Source organism: Mchenga conophoros, linkage group LG22, assembly GCF_057382185.1.
Source record: "Mchenga conophoros isolate Kocher_MC1m ecotype Shallow Benthic linkage group LG22, M_conophoros_male_GT1.1, whole genome shotgun sequence".
Classification (NCBI taxonomy): domain Eukaryota; kingdom Metazoa; phylum Chordata; class Actinopteri; order Cichliformes; family Cichlidae; genus Mchenga; species Mchenga conophoros.
This window is the reverse complement of record NC_140546.1, coordinates 27,640,123-27,658,050: the sequence shown is the minus strand read 5'-3', so window position 1 is coordinate 27,658,050 and position 17,928 is coordinate 27,640,123. Positions and strand designations below refer to the sequence as shown.

General features: G+C 42.9%; 1 protein-coding gene and 1 pseudogene across 2 annotated transcripts in view; both read right to left on the bottom strand.

Moving 5' to 3' along the window:
* Positions 1–10,026, bottom strand: part of npr1a (natriuretic peptide receptor 1a) — a 33,399-nt gene extending 23,373 nt beyond the window's left edge. The window contains exons 1-2 of the mRNA XM_085261310.1: positions 9,873–10,026; positions 5,969–6,709 (exon numbers count right to left, since the gene is read on the bottom strand). Of these exons, the coding sequence (XP_085117436.1) occupies positions 5,969–6,677 (709 nt within the window). The 5' untranslated portion in view covers positions 6,678–6,709; positions 9,873–10,026. The remainder of the gene's footprint in view (positions 1–5,968; positions 6,710–9,872) is intronic.
* Positions 10,027–14,823: 4,797 nt separating this feature from the next.
* LOC146549639 (uncharacterized) lies at positions 14,824–16,444 on the bottom strand (annotated as a pseudogene). The gene is made up of 2 exons (XR_014890321.1): positions 16,203–16,444; positions 14,824–16,075 (listed from the first exon to the last, which is right to left on the bottom strand). The product of XR_014890321.1 is annotated as an uncharacterized LOC146549639 (transcript).
* Positions 16,445–17,928: the final 1,484 nt, after the last annotated feature.

Here is a 17,928-nt window from a genome sequence, read left to right as displayed (position 1 = left end):
TCCAAAATGCTGCAGCAAGAGTCCTGACAGGGACTAGAAAGAGAGAGCATATTTTTGGCTGTTTTGGCTTCCCTTCATTGGCTTCCTGTTAAATCCAGAATTGAATTCAAAATCCTGCTCCTCACATACAAGGTCTTAAATAATCAGGCCCCATCTTATCTTAATGACCTTGTAGTACCATATCACCCTATTAGAGCACTTCGCTCTCGCTCTGCAGGCCTACTTGTTGTTCCTAGAGTATTTAAAAGTAGAATGGGAGGGAGAGCCTTCAGTTTTCAGGCCCCTCTTCTGTGGAACCAGCTTCCAGTTTGGATTCAGGAGACAGACACTATCTCTACTTTCAAGATTAGGCTTAAAACTTTCCTTTTTGCTAAAGCATATAGTTAGGGCTGGACCAGGTGACCCTGAATCCTCTCTTAGTTATGCTGCAATAGACGTAGGCTGCCGGGGATTCCCATGATTAGGGATGGGTACCGGTGTCCGGTGCCATGATGGCACCGGTTCTGACATAAACGGTAGTAACCAGACCGAAAAGCAGCGCACATTTCGGTGCTTTATTTCGGTGCTTTTTTTTCCTGAGCTGTGATACACTTTAGATTCTAGCCAATCATTTTACGTTTCCGAGGATAGTAGGCGTGGCCAGGTACGTAGTTCTGTTAGAGCAGAGCTACAGATTAAAAATGTCCAAGGCGAAGCGGTCAGAAGTCTGGCTGTACTTCACAGCAAAAGATGCAAACTCAGCAGCCTGCAACAAGTGCTTTAAGCTGATACTGTGATACTGTCAAAGGAGGTAACACCTCAAATCCGATGAAACACCTGGCGACGCATAGCGTTTTTTTTTAAAAGCCCAGAAATGCGCCGTATTTGATAGCTTGCTGCGAGACCTCACACCGAGCACATCTACTGCGGGTGGGTTGCCTGTTATGCAACATCCCCCAAAAACACGAAGAGGAGAGTCCTGGCCCCTAGCCCTGCCAGTGTAGCAGAAATGATGACGGATGATGGTGGCAGCAGCCGTTCTTCTCTGCGTGAGTAGCTAATTTACGTTGAGTAGGCTAACCACATTATTACATTAATGCATGTAAGGTGAACTAGCAAACATCATCATAGCTACATGCGGCTGTCCTCTTGTTTGATGGCAGATACTCCCTTCACCCTGGCTAAAAAGGCTAAAATGACCAAAGAAAACAGTTAAACATGAGAGGTTTTTGGACAAAGTTTGTGTTTTTTCCATTGTTTAAGCACTGCTTCCAGCCAAGAGTGATACCATATATGCCCCATAGCTGCAGAAAAGGCTAACATTGTTATATTTTTACAAAAAACAGCTGAACATGAGAGGTTTTTGGACCAATTTTGTGTTCTCCATTCTTTAAGCACCGGTTTGAGCACCGGCACCGTTTCAAAAGTACCGATTTGGCACCGGTATCGGATAAAACCTAAACGATACCCATCCCTACCCATGATGCATTGAGTTTTTCCTTTCCAGTCACCTTTCTCACTCACTATGTGTTAATAGACCTCTCTGCATTGAATAATATCTGTTATTAACCTCTGTCTCTCTTCCACAGCATGTCTTTTATCCTGTCTTCCTTCTCTCACCCCAACCGGTCGCAGCAGATGGCCCCGCCCCTCCCTGAGTCTGGTTCTGCCGGAGGTTTCTTCCTGTTAAAAGGGAGTTTTTCCTTCCCACTGTCGCCAAAGTGCTTGCTCATAGGGGGTCATATGATTGTTGGGTTTTTCTCTGTATCTATGAAGCGCCTTGAGGCGACTTATGTTGTGATTTGGCGCTATATAAATAAAATTGAATTGAATTGAATTGAATTAAGTAACATACTGCATTAGTTTTAAGAAAGGTGTTCTGTGTAATATGAGTAATAATGGCCTTTTTAAGTAACAACACTGCTCATATCAAAGAGGGGAAAAACCTCAACAAACATGCACAAATATTTGATCGACAGCATGCTATTAATTTGCATGAGCCTAATTTCTTTATTGCTGGTGGTGACTCTCAAAATGGAGCCAATGAGATAAGATGAGATAAGATGATTGATAAAAGAATCGATAATGGAATCTGAATCGATAAATTCTTATCAATTCCCATCCCAATTCTCGAGTTATCACATTCACAAGATTTTCAGAAAACTTGACCTCTGACCCTTGACCTTTAGGTTGAGGTCACTGAGATGTGAACTCATCCGAGATTTAATTCTCAAGGTATCGCATTCACAAACTTAGTCCACACCTCCTGCGCACCCTGTGGGGTGATTCTAGAGATGGAAGATCCAATCAGAGCTAATTAAGTTGCGTAGAAAGGCGGGACGAGTTTGAATGCAATCCAATCAGAAAAAGAATCTCCTTGTACAGTAAGGTTAGGTGCAGTCATTTGATGAAAATCTCAATTCTTGAGAGGAAGAGAAGAGCAGACATATGGACAAATTTCAAATATTATATCAATTTGTAAACCATGTGGAGCAACTCTCACTGCTAAAAACAACTCCTCAAACTTTAGATTTTAGTCACTGAATCAGATTTAGATATAGTCTGCTATAATCTTATGATATATAGTCAACCAGAATTACCTTAAATCTAAGAAAAAACTGAGATGCCTAAATTAAGACTAAAATTAAATTGAAGTTTGGAGCCAAAGTCCAAGACTACAGCACCTGTCATGTCTCAAATCCTGCTGCTCATGTGCGAAATCTGACCTGTGGTGACTGATTTAAGCATGCAGATGTTAGGGACAGCCCAGAGCTGGTAACGTCCTCCTCTTCTTAGCAGACCCACATGTGTCCTTTCATGGGACAGATTTGGGCAGGAATAGAAATAAAGACAGATTCAATAAACTCTTCAAAGTTCATTTTCCTCAGAAAGGCTTTGCGCAACCTTTTTGTTGCAAACGTCTCAAAAAACCTAATTTGTTATAAAAAAAATTAAATGAAATTAAAAAATAACACCCACACAACTTTCTGTAGCTCTTTCACCTTTCATAACCAGTCTTGGATTCATCTTCTAAAATCTGAAATCACATCTCATCATACCAAAGCAGCAGTCCATGACCCAGGCAGCACCTTTGAGAAGCAGAAAGGACAGAGCAAGCACCTCTCTGAAGTCAAAAAACTGCGATGTGTAAACATTACCCCATTATTTTGGGGTAATATTATTTGGGTGCGTGGCCTCTTTGACTGACAGGTGGATAGTGACACAGGCAGCTGGAGCTGCTAGCTGTCTGTTAGGATTCACCAGAACTGGACCTCTGGACCATTTTTGTGCTTAAGAGACATTTTAACTTTCAACTTACTTTAACTTTAACTTACTTACTAACTTACTTAATTTTGTATTTGCTGTTTGGTCAAGTGTGTAAGACGGATAAACACTGGAACAGCCTGTCAACACGTGTTTCCCTCCCCACCATTGTTGGGTTTGAATCGCTACATTTGGGCGCACACTGAGGAGGGTTCATTTGCTCGCAGCTGGAAGACGCTGCCGTTAAAACAGCCCTATTATTTTTTCCGTTGGCTGCTTCTTTTAGCTTCAACCAACATTAGTAGCTAACTTACTCATGGGCAAATAAATAAATAAATAAATAAATAAATAGCTCTAGTAAAAACGATCAGTGAAAAACTCAGCCTATTGTTGATGGTCGATATTCGTCCAATCGCCCAACCTTACCATCCATCCATACATTTTCTTCCGCAATTGCGCAGTGACAGGGCTAACACACAGACAGCCAATCATTCACACTCACATTCACGCCTATGTGCAATTTAGAATCACCAATTAACCTGACCTCACTGAATCCCACTGAACTGAAAGTTTTTTTAATGAAAAAATATTGTGATGTCAATTCTTTATAGCCCATACCACATTTAAACAACAGAAGCTGACCCAAAGTCCTTTAAAGACAGGCATATTTACATTCCAGGTCTCTAAAAAAATCCCAAATCAACATATAAAAAACTGTGTTAACTAATTATTGTGGATAGCTAAAATCACGGTGTTCATTAAAATGTGTTCAGAATTTGGCAAATGTACAATGATTCAGTTCATAAATGACTATCAGCTAGCACTGGCTGATAACTTAGCATGCCACTCTCTCCTGGTCATTTCCTGAAATAATAAACCAACATGGATGGTGCTTAGTGAAATCTTGGTTGGCTATCCGTCGTTTATATACTTCTTTCTCACCACTCCCACACTGTTGTGGGGTATTGTTGGGGTTCCTGATAAAAAACTGATGAGAACTTCATGGTCTGAATTTATTTTTTTCTCCAGAGAAATCAAGAATAAATGTGGGATGAGAAAAACAAAAACACCCCCCATCCCCCACCTTGCTATAACAGAGCCTGAAAATAATCAACTGTCAGAGAAAAAAGACAAATACCACCACCACCCAACCCCCTTCTGTCCACACAGTCCCCAAGGTGGACAAAAAAATGTGAATACTGAGAATTTCACATGCGAAAGGCAGAAAGTCACATGTTGGTTTGTCTGCAGCCAAAAAGTGCTTTTAATGGAAGCAGAAAAGAAAACAGGACTGACTGATTAATGCTGACACACACACACACACACACACACACACACACAAACATTATGAACACAAGCGTGCTCATAATGTTTCTCCATGTAGTGTCCAATGGTGGGTGTGGGTTCAGAGGTAATTACTAGGACGTCCATGTTGCTGGGTGCAGCAGCTGGCGTTGGTTAAAGGACGATAGTGTGTCTGTGATGATGTCATCATGTCACACAGCTCTGATCTCGTGATCTAATTCACACTGTGACATCAGCGGGCGATGCAGGTCACTGCAAACATTTTCACGCCATCAGAGCAGCGTTTCAGTGATGCTTACAATAAAAACGTGCTGACGGCGAGGAGCAGAAACACAGCAAACAGGCTCACTTCTGCTTCTTCTTCTGTACTAAATTACAGACTGATTGTTTACATGTGTGTTCAGCAAACACACACACAGACACACATTTGTTTTCTGTACTTGTAGACCCTCACTCACATCATTACCCACAAACTGAACCTGATATCATGCAAAGCATTTCCAGCTCCAGCTGTGTTTCAGTCACCTTCAGCAGCCAGTGCTGCCCAAACACCATGAACACGCTTGTCATTGATTGAAGACTAAGCTAAATGACTGACACTTCCAGTCTGACCACCGCTGACTGCAAATCAAAGTCCAAAGCAGCGATCTGCATGTATCGCTCATGAACTAATTTCCATTAATAAGTTAGAGACTGAAAATATAATTTTCCTCTAAAATGACGTTTGAACTGTCACGCGGAGGTCCCCACAGGACTGTCCCCACTCCAAGGTCTTAAAATGAAATTACTCCTCACAAACATGTAGGAGCACCCAAACACACAGAGGTGAAGTCAGTCATTAACCAGTGAGGATAAAAATCTCAGAATAATTAACCATCATTTAACAAGGAGAACAACAATAAGGCAGGGAGGAAAGGAAAGGAGGAAGGAGGAGTGTCATGAAGGAAAAACAATCAGTGACACGAGAGCAAATGAAGCATCTGACCACAGCTTTTCATCTGATGAAAGAATGAAAGAACAAAGAATGAAAAGAAAAAAACTCAGTTAAGGAAGGAAGCAAAAAGGAAAACTGGAAAATAAAAGAACAAAATGAATGAAGAAAATAATGCTAAATCAGTTGAAGTGTCTGAAGAAGAAATGAAAAAGAAGCAAGGCTGGAGGAGTTGAAACTGGGCAACAAAAGCAGCTGAAAAGCCATCTTCCCCAAGATCATGGATCACCTCGGCTAAAAGGAATGGCATGAAGGAGAGAACGTAAAAGAATAAGTAACCTTGAGATGTCTGCTCTTAAAGAGTGAGCAGAAACAGCGTAGCTTTTACGCAGTTAATTTTAGAGAAAAGGACGAACAGAAAGCAGTGGGATGAGGACAACAACAACTGTTAAAACATGAGGAATGAAAGCAGCAGAAGAAGAATATGACCTCGGCCATTGTCACGGATATCCTGGACCATCGACTTGTAGTTGACGTCGCCCTGGATGACGTGGTCGTGGACAGTGATGTTACGTTTGCCCAGCAGCTCATACAGCCCCTCCACAGCGAAGTAGCACAGCGGATCATCATTGGCGTCCCTGTTGTCACTGAAGATGACCGTGGCGTGCCGCTGCCAGCCAAACATCTCCTGGATCCTGACACCAAACTCACCCAGCTTTTTGTGCGTGGGGCCCGTGTTGGTGACCGCAGCGTACAAATTGAAGCCGATTGCTCGGGCACCAGCTGTCACCATGGGAACATCCCAGTGGGTGGTAAAGCGGGCAACAGGTGAGGATGAGTAGTCGCAGCCGGGTCCAATGAAGGCCCAGGGGTCGTGGGACAGCTTGAGGTCGACGGCTACAAGCGGCGCTATGGAGTCTGAGCAAAAGCCGTCGCGGCTCTCTGAGCTGCCATAAACTAGCCGCAGCTTCAGACCTGGTAGCAACCAGGGGTCAGAGTTCACCTGCTGTAATGCCTGGTAGATGGCGGGCGCAACCCGAGGCCATGCCCATGCATAGTTAGTGTTAGTCAGAGGCAAGATGGCTGCCAGGGTGACCTCCTGAAGGTCCTCCGTTCTGTTGTCAGCAGTTAGAGAGGTTGCAGCTGATTGGGCAGGAAGAAGGACCAGGAAGAGCAAGGGACAGGCCCAGGGCAGCATGATGAAGAGGCGTTAATAGCCTGTCAGACGAGCTGTGGGGAAAATATAACACAGTGTTAATCAGCGTGTCCTGTAGAGAAAATTCAAAACAAACCTTTATTCATCAGAACAGCTACTGAAACTTGAAGCTGCTGGGAATTCTGGAAAGTCTGTGCGAGTTTCCGTGTGGGATCATTGAGTGGGATCTATCCATCCTTCACGTGGCCATGTGTTTGCAGACATGAAGCTGAAGTCCTCCACTGGGCCGGTCCAAGATAATTGCTTGTTAAACAGCAGCCTGACCATGTTTACCGTTTGATTAATGAGTAATGTGAGTGACAATTAGATCTAATCTGCTGCTGTGAGAGTCAGTGAAGCAGTCACACTCTTACAGTCCATCTGTTCCTGGTAACACAGAGCCGTAAAACCGAACAGAGGTGAATGATAAGAGTAAGGTGTGAGGGAAAGGCCAACTAAAGAGTGAAGAGAGAACACATCAGAGTTCAGGGTCCTCTGAATAAAATGAGTTGTTCTCTTTAAAAGCTAAACGAACGCATGGGAGAAGTCTGACTGCATGTTAGGGTTAAGGTTTCATCAAACTCCAAATCCTCCCCGGCTTCCTAGTCCCTTTTGATCAGAGCTGCAGAGCTATGTGACTCCTTTCAACAGACCACAGAGTTAATCTGAACATCTTCATCAGCTTCTTCCTCACATTTTTCTGCTCTACCTGGGTTTCCTTTGTCATCTTTCTCTGTACCTCATTTATACAGTCCTGTGATAGGGTAACACCTGCGTGAGGAAGCAGATGTGCACGGTTTATCCATTAGTTTCCATAATAAAAGCCTCACTGACATATGGACATACAGTTTCTGTACTGCAAAGCTAACAGGGCTTTTAATTTGAAATAAATGCAGAAAATGTTGAGTTGAGTCACTTTAACAAGGTAGGAGAGAATTAAAAATACTAAAACAGGTCTAATTCATCCCATAAAATACAAGGAATGAGGTAAGCAGAGGTCAAAGACAACACAATGTTAATGGTGACAGCATTAGTTCATCAGCTGTTCCAAACAACGAAGGATCCTTTTCTCGTCTTCTCATCTTTAACAGTTAGCGAACAAAGAAGAGAGAAACAAAACTGAGGTCACGGTGAAGTTTGAAGCCAGGTGGTGTGGCTCCATGACTGGAATCAGTCCACTCGCATTATAGCAACTTGACAGCTCGGATCATTTCATTTGACTTAATTGGCTCTCTTTCATCAATGCACTCCAGGGATGACTGAATTTCAAGGAGAATGAATAAATAAGCTCCAAAATATGTACCTGATGTTTTATTCAGTAAGAATTGAAACCAGGTCTGCCAGTCCAGGGTGAAAGAAAATGGATGGATGGACGGATGGATTTAAAACTAGGGACTGAGATCATGAACTCATCAGGAAAGTGTGTACTGAGCTCGGCGATCAAGTGAGGAGTGGGCTCATTTTCCCCTAGACTTCTGTATAATCAGACCAAAGCAGTTGCACCCTGCTGGACATTAGAGTGCTTCTGCATTGGCGTCAAGCTTCAGATGCAGTACCAGTATCTGCACCAGGGATGTCAAACCCTTCATTCCTGAGCCACTTACCATTCAAATTCATCAGCTGTGCTGGTTGAGTAAAACCACTCCCTAATAACTCTTGATGCATGCTCAATCATCTGGACATAGTTTTATTAGTGGGAGAAACGTTTCATCACTCATCCAAGTGACTTCTTCAGTCTCAGCTGTAGGTTTCCCCAATCTTTTAAACAGTACATTTGCATAATGACTCAAACTAACTCCACTGGTGAACAATGGGCTGTAAGGTCAGTTTCTTGACGAGCTGAACAAGAGTGACAAAATGTTTCTCCCACTGAAAATGCTACGCCCAGATCAACAGAATTGGGCTCTCCCTAATAACTTTGAAATCTCCTTTATTTCATTTTCTTTAAGTAAAGGGTTATGGTTGTTATGGTGATGTTAATTTGCCTATGATTCCACACATTTAGAGTACAGATGATCTGGTCTCTTCGGCTTTCAGCCTACATGACTCACACCTGTTGTTGAGCTGTTGACCAAAATGTAGGTCCCACTTTAAACTCAAGAATCCATCAAAACGCCCTCACATCCCAGTTTTGAAATGCAGCGTGTGTTTCTGGGTCTGTCCAAATGGTGGGAGGTAGCGCAAAGTAATATGATGTGTGGTCTTGAAATGCGTGCATAGCTTCTCTGTATGTGGAAACAAAATCAGACTTTAATCACCACATTTCTCCACACATATGAGCGCATGAATAAATCTCTGACAGCAGGCTGCTGTGAAAAAAGGCAGCAGGAAATCTGACAGGAAGAAGAAGTATAGGCCAACTTCAGTCAGGCTGAAGTGTCTTTAACACATCAGGATTTTTGATGCTGATTAAAACTTTACTGTCCAGAGATGGAGGTAAAACACACTCAGCCACCCGGTCTGTGTGTGTGTGCCATTGTTGTATATAAGTGTTGTTGCAACATCAGTGAGACTCAAACACATCACTCACGGAACAAAAAGCTGTCAGCACTCAGGTCTGTTTCTAAACTTTCAGCTTCTTTAGGATCAGGATCTGTGCACACATCAAACCTCATACAAAAAAAATACACTTTCTCACTTTCATTCTGAGGTGACTGTCCATCTGACCATTGAGTGTCTGTGTGTCCGTCTGTGTGCTTCACATATCATTTTTATTATTAATAATAATACTATTGTTATGTAAAACAGTCAATGATATCGTGGATGTCAAATGCATCATTCTCGCGATCGATTATGAATATTTTGTCCCCTCATGCCCATCCAGTCTCTCAGATGATCGCCCTTCCCTCAGCCTGGTTCTACCGGAGGTTTCTTTCTGTTCAAAGGGAGTTTTTCCTTTCCAGTGTCGCCAAGTGCTTAATGGTTGCTAGCTTTCACTGTTTTGTTGCTGTTGTGATTTGGCGATGTATAAATCAAGTTGAACTGAATGTATTCTTAATGTGGGCTGTTTTGTCTGAAGGCAGATAGACTTCGGTTAAAATGAAGAAGGAAAATCAGAGTCTTCGTTCATTTGAAAGCGTAACCAGGACAGAGACTAAGAAAAGAACTAAAAATAACTTTCTGCTAACTGCTTATTAACTCGCGGCGCCTTTCTCCTGTGTAAGTTCATCAATAGAGGAGCGGCTGACGTTGTTTTACCTGTTCGGCGCTCAGCGCATCTCCGTGTGTCCGCAGAACGACATCCAGCTGTTTTCAGCGGCAGCTCGTGCGGAGGAGGAAGCCTCGTGAACACTCGGTGGGAACTCTGTCTCACCGGAGGCTCACCGGAGGCTCGCGCCCCGCTGCTGCCGGCGCGTTTCCGCTTCTCCGCGCTCACAAACCATCCCGGTGATAATCCAGCCTCCCGCCGTGCGCGCACACTGAGGGGGTGTGGAGGGTAAGAGGGCAGTCCTGAAAACGCGAACTGAAGCGCGTGCTTGAACCTACGTGTATTCAGTTACCAAAGTGACACAGGCTATATATGTGTGCTCGCAGTACTCCCTCCTCGCCGTGCTCTGCGCATAGGTAGGCCTGATAGGCTGAAATATTACTTTTAATCAAAAACTTTATATAAATAAGCTGCTCTGCGACGTGAGCATGTGGATATGGAGCCCCCTGGTGGCTGTCTGCAGCTATGACAAAACGTCCGTCAGTTGGTTTTATTGATTGGATACCGGCACTAGTCAGTTGATTAGTTAGATTGAACCCCGAGTAAAATGACTGAGGTTGAGGGTGATTATGGATTATAGACAGATGATTGTGATTCTGCCTTCCGCTCAGTAAAAGTTCAACTTTCATAGAATTATCTAACATCAGTTAAGTTAAATGATTGATCAGTTTCTCATCAAACTTCCAGCATCTCTGAACTCACTGCTGACCTTTGACCTCTTTGCAAGGAGAGATTTTAGATTAAAGTTCATTAACAGCCACACATGACGTCACACTGCAAGTCTGTTATTGTCCATAAAGTTCACGCACAACACATATATAGAGAACCAAAGAATGTGTGTGTGTGTGTGTGTGTGTGTGTGTGTGTGTGTGTGTGTGTGTGTGTGTGTGTGTGTTTTAACAGGATACACCCGGTATACCAGGAAGTCACTTGGAAACACACAAACTCTCCCTCTCTGTACCTCTTCCTGGAAATGATCACCACCCACCCTCATACTCAGACTCTCTTGCTCTCTTTCTCACATGTGTCCTGCCTTCCTCCCACTCTCTCCTGTTAATGAAAACACACATTAATGTTTCTCTTATTTGACTGTAAAGGTCACACTTGAATATAGCAAGTCGACTCCAAAGGAAGTCAGTAAATACAGTTAAGGTGAGCTGTTTCCTCCTTTTATTCTTCTGATTCTGTTAGAGAAGCTTTGCATGATTCTGTATTCAGAATAATCCTTCTGTGTCTGATTCTGGGTTATAGTGCGGCCTCTTCCTCTCTTTTGATTGGTTGTTCTCTGCCAACAGAACCTTGTAAGTATTATATTGTGCTGTGTCTACTGGAGAAAAAAAGACAACATGAAGCTACTGAAAACATGACTTGTGGTTGTTGGTTTGGACTGAACTGGTACAGCTGAAGGCTCAGCTTCATACTGGGATCTTGTGATTCCTGTATGAAGTGAACGCTGATCTGAAAATAGAAACTTTATCTTTTTTTTTCTTCCTTCATACAGGTAAACAAACTATGATGAGATGACTGTGAGGATATCCTCTCTGTGTGATATCATACAGCCAGGGTCGCCACAAGGAGGGGCCGGGGAGGGGGGGGGCACTGGTCCACCCTAGCAAGGCTGTTATATGTTGGTATTATTTTAATAAACATGAGGTTAGAGAGAGAGGAAGACACCCTACAGTGAGTTGAAACATTAACCGTTATTTATTCCTGCATATACTATTTTGCCATTCGTATTGTGTCACTTTGTACAGGGAGTGCAGAATTATTAGGCAAGTTGTATTTCTGAGGAATAATTTTATTATTGAACAACAACCATGTTCTCAATGAACCCAAAAAACTCATTAATATCAAAGCTGAATGTTTTTGGAAGTAGTTTTTAGTTTGTTTTTAGTTTGAGCTATTTTAGGGGGATATCTGTGTGTGCAGGTGACTATTACTGTGCATAATTATTAGGCAACTTAACAAAAAACAAATATATACCCATTTCAATTATTTATTTTTACCAGTGAAACCAATATAACATCTCCACATTCACAAATATACATTTCTGACATTCAAAAACAAAACAAAAACAAATCAGTGACCAATATAGCCACCTTTCTTTGCAAGGACACTCAAAAGCCTGCCATCCATGGATTCTGTCAGTGTTTTGATCTGTTCACCATCAACATTGCGTGCAGCAGCAACCACAGCCTCCCAGACACTGTTCAGAGAGGTGTACTGTTTTCCCTCCTTGTAAATCTCACATTTGATGATGGACCACAGGTTCTCAATGGGGTTCAGATCAGGTGAACAAGGTGGCCATGTCATTAGTTTGTCTTCTTTTATACCCTTTCTTGCCAGCCACGCTGTGGAGTACTTGGACGCGTGTGATGGAGCATTGTCCTGCATGAAAATCATGTTTTTCTTGAAGGATGCAGACTTCTTCCTGTACCACTGCTTGAAGAAGGTGTCTTCCAGAAACTGGCAGTAGGACTGGGAGTTGAGCTTGACTCCATCCTCAACCCGAAAAGGCCCCACAAGCTCATCTTTGATGATACCAGCCCAAACCAGTACTCCACCTCCACCTTGCTGGCGTCTGAGTCGGACTGGAGCTCTCTGCCCTTTACCAATCCAGCCACGGGCCCATCCATCTGGCCCATCAAGACTCACTCTCATTTCATCAGTCCATAAAACCTTAGAAAAACCAGTCTTGAGATATTTCTTGGCCCAGTCTTGACGTTTCAGCTTGTGTGTCTTGTTCAGTGGTGGTCGTCTTTCAGCCTTTCTTACCTTGGCCATGTCTCTGAGTATTGCACACCTTGTGCTTTTGGGCACTCCAGTGATGTTGCAGCTCTGAAATATGGCCAAACTGGTGGCAAGTGGCATCTTGGCAGCTGCACGCTTGACTTTTCTCAGTTCATGGGCAGTTATTTTGCGCCTTGGTTTTTCCACACGCTTCTTGCGACCCTGTTGACTATTTTGAATGAAACGCTTGATTGTTCGGTGATCACGCTTCAGAAGCTTTGCAATTTTGAGACTGCTGCATCCCTCTGCAAGATATCTCACTATTTTTGACTTTTCTGAGCCTGTCAAGTTCTTCTTTTGACCCATTTTGCCAAAGGAAAGGAAGTTGCCTAATAATTATGCACACCTGATATAGGGTGTTGATGTCATTAGACCACACCCCTTCTCATTACAGAGATGCACATCACCTAATATGCTTAATTGGTAGTAGGCTTTCGAGCCTATACAGCTTGGAGTAAGACAACATGCATGAAGAGGATGATGTGGACAAAATACTCATTTGCCTAATAATTCTGCACTCCCTGTATGACCCTCACGGTTTCCTGCTACACCCCTGTGCTGTTTTGAATTGGTGTGCTACCCCAATATTTTTAGTGGTCGCCATATGGCCATACATTGAAAAAATTCAGGAGGTGGCCCTGCACAGAGCTTGCTGAATGTAAGATGCTGGCAGTGGTTGGAGGAGCATGAAGTAGAAACATGTTTAATATGAACATCCAAACTTGGAACAGGAGACAGCAGACAGCAAGTCGAGAGGAGCACTCAATCACCGTTAACGGTTCTTTAGTGTCATAAACGAGTCAGAGTGGCTGGTAAAACTTGAGGGTAAATTTGATATGAGCAGCCATGTCTTGTGAAGCCATCTGCGGGAGGATCCAGTCGGTACACAAAGTTGTGCCAAGGCTCAGGTCTGACTCTGCTGTGAGGATGAACGAGGAGATCTGAAAACCAAACTGAGCATAAACAGATGAATGAATTCGAACAACTAACTCTTTTTCCAGGCTAAATGAAGATCTTCTAAATTAGTGACACACCATTTCCTCTCCAGCTTATGGGCTATCTGATTTGTTCAGCAGGTGATGGTTTTGTACCTCTGCAGACTATTTTATCATTTGTTTATTTTTAAGGGATTAGTGTTTTTTTAAACCCTGTAAATAGTGCCTGAAATAAAAGCCATTATTATTTATAGAAATTGTGGAAATTCTTTGTCTGCTGAGATATAATCACACAGAATTAATCTCACAGGGAACACTTGTCACAGGAAACTGATTACACCTCCACAACAACAAAGCCCACAATGCGGGAACAGTGTGACGTCTGGACGTTCGCATACTGTGTGCAGTCATTTCACTGCTTCTGTGCAAAACCAATCCTAAGCACATCAAGCACTCAAACGATAGCAGAAAATGCAAAAGGCACTAAAGCAAAAACTGCTTTAAAAGGTGAGACACTACAAAGAAAAATATGAGTGGCATCTGAAGAGCTTCTTTGACAGCCAGAGGAGTCCACATCTTTTTCACACAGAGCTGCTACCAGCCCAATGTTGTTTGTTAATGAAGTTTTTCAGCTGAAAGGTTTTGTGGAATCTTTTGTTCGTGGAGTCCAGAAAAAATGAAGTCAGATGCTGACCGTGGCTTGGAGCCGAAGAAGGACACAGTTGAGTTATATAACGGCACAAAGCTTCTGGAATTGTTGAAGAAGAGTCAGTTTGTGACTGAACGGTGTGGACAAGAGGATTTTTGCAGCCTTATGTCATATGGATTTGGAAAATATTTGTAATTCACAATTGCGTGATCTAAAGTCTGTGGTACACAATTTACTGCAAACTGCATGAAATCTAACGCAGAAAAAAATCTTCTTCTGCCTGTTGTGGTTGTGATAGCTGCTACTAGAAAGGTTTATGAGGGGGACATGTCTTGAGAACAAGTGCATAATTGGCTCAAAGCTGTGAGCTCGTTACCAAAACTCTGTCACAAACGTCTTCACTCAGTTTTCATGCTGTGTTAGAGGCAAATACACTTATTTCTGCTCCCCAGTAATACTGTATTTTACTGAAACAGGCAGAAATGAACTGAACTCTGAGGGGCACTTTTCTCTACTGAATCTGTAACAGATAAATGCAGAAAATCCATCTTTTAATGAATTGTGTCAATGTGTTAGATTATTGTCTGAATGTTGCAGTGTGCTATAAAAAAAAAAAAAACTAAAAACGTGGTGTGGCAAAGTAACATTAACTGTGACAGCTCGTGAGCTGACAGTAAATAATGTTTTTTTATACATTGTGGAGGCCAGCTGTTCACACAGATTTCAGGTTTATGGTGAAACAGTTTACAACATTTAATTTTTTTTACAGTTTTTCTCGATTGCTAAAACACATTTCTTGAAACTACGCCTCATATCCTCACAACAGTAAACACAAATCCATAACATCTCACTCAATTTCCCAAACATCCTATTTCCAGGTCAAAATGAAGCTCTACACCCAAAACTATTCACTCCTGCTGAAAAACCAAACTTTGCCCTCAGACATCAAACACAAGCCCTCAAAAACACACACACTACAACAGAGTTTTGCACACTGGTACAATTAATTCAAAACAATAGTTCCAAAACAAATAGGTTGCTTATGGTTCTCCCCTTCAAAACCCTTGTCACATGATAAACACAAAAGACGCAACCAATGTATGTACAGTAGCACATTGTCATTCATGTACTATACAGTACAACACACACCAGAAACATTATCCCACCTCAGCATCTTGTCTTTGGTCTGGGTCAGGCCAGAGAATCTCATCCACATCACAGGCTATATTGGCCCCAGCCAGGCAGCGGGGGTAAAATCCTGTTGCATGCCTGATCCACCCCTGGCATGCATCTACTGATATGTCTAGGCAGGCCTCTTCCATGGCCTGAAGGAGGTGAACACGGACATAAGGTTCTCGGTCATACACTTGCCGAAAATAACTCCTCTATCGGGTTTAGAAAGGGAGAGTATGCAGGCAGAAAGATATTAGAAAACCTTGGGTTATTGGTAAACCAGTCACGAACCAGAGCAGCGCGATGGAAGCTGACGTTATCCCACACAACAACGTAGTGAGGCTGCTCTGGCTGTGCTGGGTTCCCTGTAGTCCAGCTGGAACATATGTTGTCTTAAACCATCAAGAAAAGCAAGGAGAAGCATAGTGTTATAGGGTCCTAGTACGGCATGGCGGTGGAGTACCCCTCGTTGGCTGATGGCTGCGCACATAGTGACATTCCCCCCACGCTGACCAGGGACATTTACAATAGCCCGATGGCCAATTATGTTCCTCCCCCTTTTCCTTCTTTTGGTCAGGTTAAAACCTGCCTCATCCACAAAGATTATTTCATGGGGAACAGGCCGTCCTTCAATCTCAAAGATTCTCTGCAAAACACATAACACAGTAGAGTCAATCGGTACCCTGAACCACAGTTCAAGAGTGCTGAAATGGCAGCATAAACTGCCATGCTGTGATGGTACACAATACTTTATACAATATCCAAACTCATACCTGAACATATTCCACACGTTGGTTTTTCACTCTGTCAGAGTTTCGTTCGAAAGGGACTCGGTATGCCTGTTTCATCCGGAATTGATTCTTTCGGAGGATGCGGTCAATTGTGGAGAGGCTGATGGCATTTATGCCTCGAAAAAGATGATCATCCTCAATCACTCTCCTTTGAATCTCTTGCAGGCGGATTACATTATTTGCAATTACCATGTTTACAAGTTCCCTCTCTTGCTCCTCCGACAAAAGCCTTAACCTGCCTCCACCAGGTGGTCGTCTCTGTTTCCTACAAAAATAGAAGCGCTCATTACTGTAACTGTCACACATTCATTTTACAGGCAAATAATGGAAACATACTGAAACTCAAGACACATAAGTTCAGTAACTTAAATGTTACTGTACAAAGCAGTCTTACTGCAAGTACACCTACCTGTTTTCCTCCCTGAAGGTTCTGATGATGGAGGCAACAGTGAAGCGACTCAAATTTGGTTGTACTCGTTGCCCAGCCTCCCTCATAGTCATCCCATGGACAAGGACATGGTCAACTAAAGTGGCTCGAATTTCATCCGAGACTGACTGTCTTCTTGCCCTTGCTCTTCCCCTTCCTTGTCGCCGTCGTTCTCCACCTCCACCTCCTTCACCACGTCCTCCTCCTCCTCCACCTCTCCCTCCTCCTCCACCACCTTCCTGTTGTCCTAGACCACCTCCTCCTCCTCCTCCACCTCCTCCTCCTCCACCACGTCCTCCTCTTTCACCATGTCCTCTTCCTCCACTACGTCCTCCTCCTTCACCACGTCCTCTTTCTCCACCACGTCCTCTTCCTTTGCATCTCTTTGGATCCATTGTTTCAAACCTGAATGAGCTGGCTTTGGCCCTTTTATCTATCCATCGCAGGTTCTGATTGGTGTGTGCTAAATTTTGACTCCTAGTGTTTCCACCTGGTTAATTGTGTGCTAATTGAGCTCAAGCTATGCTGACTTAAGTTAACATTATTGCATGCTAGTGCTTTCTAAATGACTACAAGCACTGTAAAATGTAGGGATTTGTGTGTAGAGTTTTGCAGTAACAGTTCACCAAATTTGAGTCATGTGTCAAAGCAGGGAATAGTGTTTATAGTTCAGGGAAATGGGTGAGCTTTTTGAACAATAGCGTTACGGTTTTGAAATTTTAGTTTAGAGGCCTGGTTATAGTGTTTAAGCAATCGAGAAAAACTGTAACAACTAATATAGAGACTAGTGTTCTGCTCTTGGTAGATTGCAGTTATTATTACTGAAGTGAATTGGCTCTGTCTTTGTAAATAAATTACAGCACATTATAAGTACATCATGCTGTGACTGAACACATCACAGTAATTTGTCTCACTTAGTTATTCTGTCTGTTAGCCTATAAAATTTAATCCATCTTATTTTCTTATATTCACCTGCTGTGTTCTGCTCTGCTTGGAATTTCTATGACTGCAGTAAAATTGCATCACCCATCTCAGCTCCTCCCTCTTCACAAAGGATGCTCCAGTGTGGCCTTTGCTAAAGGAAACAATAAAGGAACTCCTTTCCTTAGTGTTTGGAAACTGGAACTGCTCTGATTATGGCTCCCACACAGATACACAGACAGGGTCATGTCTCTCAGTGAGGAAACTTCATCAGAAACATGGACTACTCAAACGCACTTTCACACAATGAACAGTAGCAGCCAGACTGGAGTCCACAGCTATATAAGAGCAGAAAGCTCT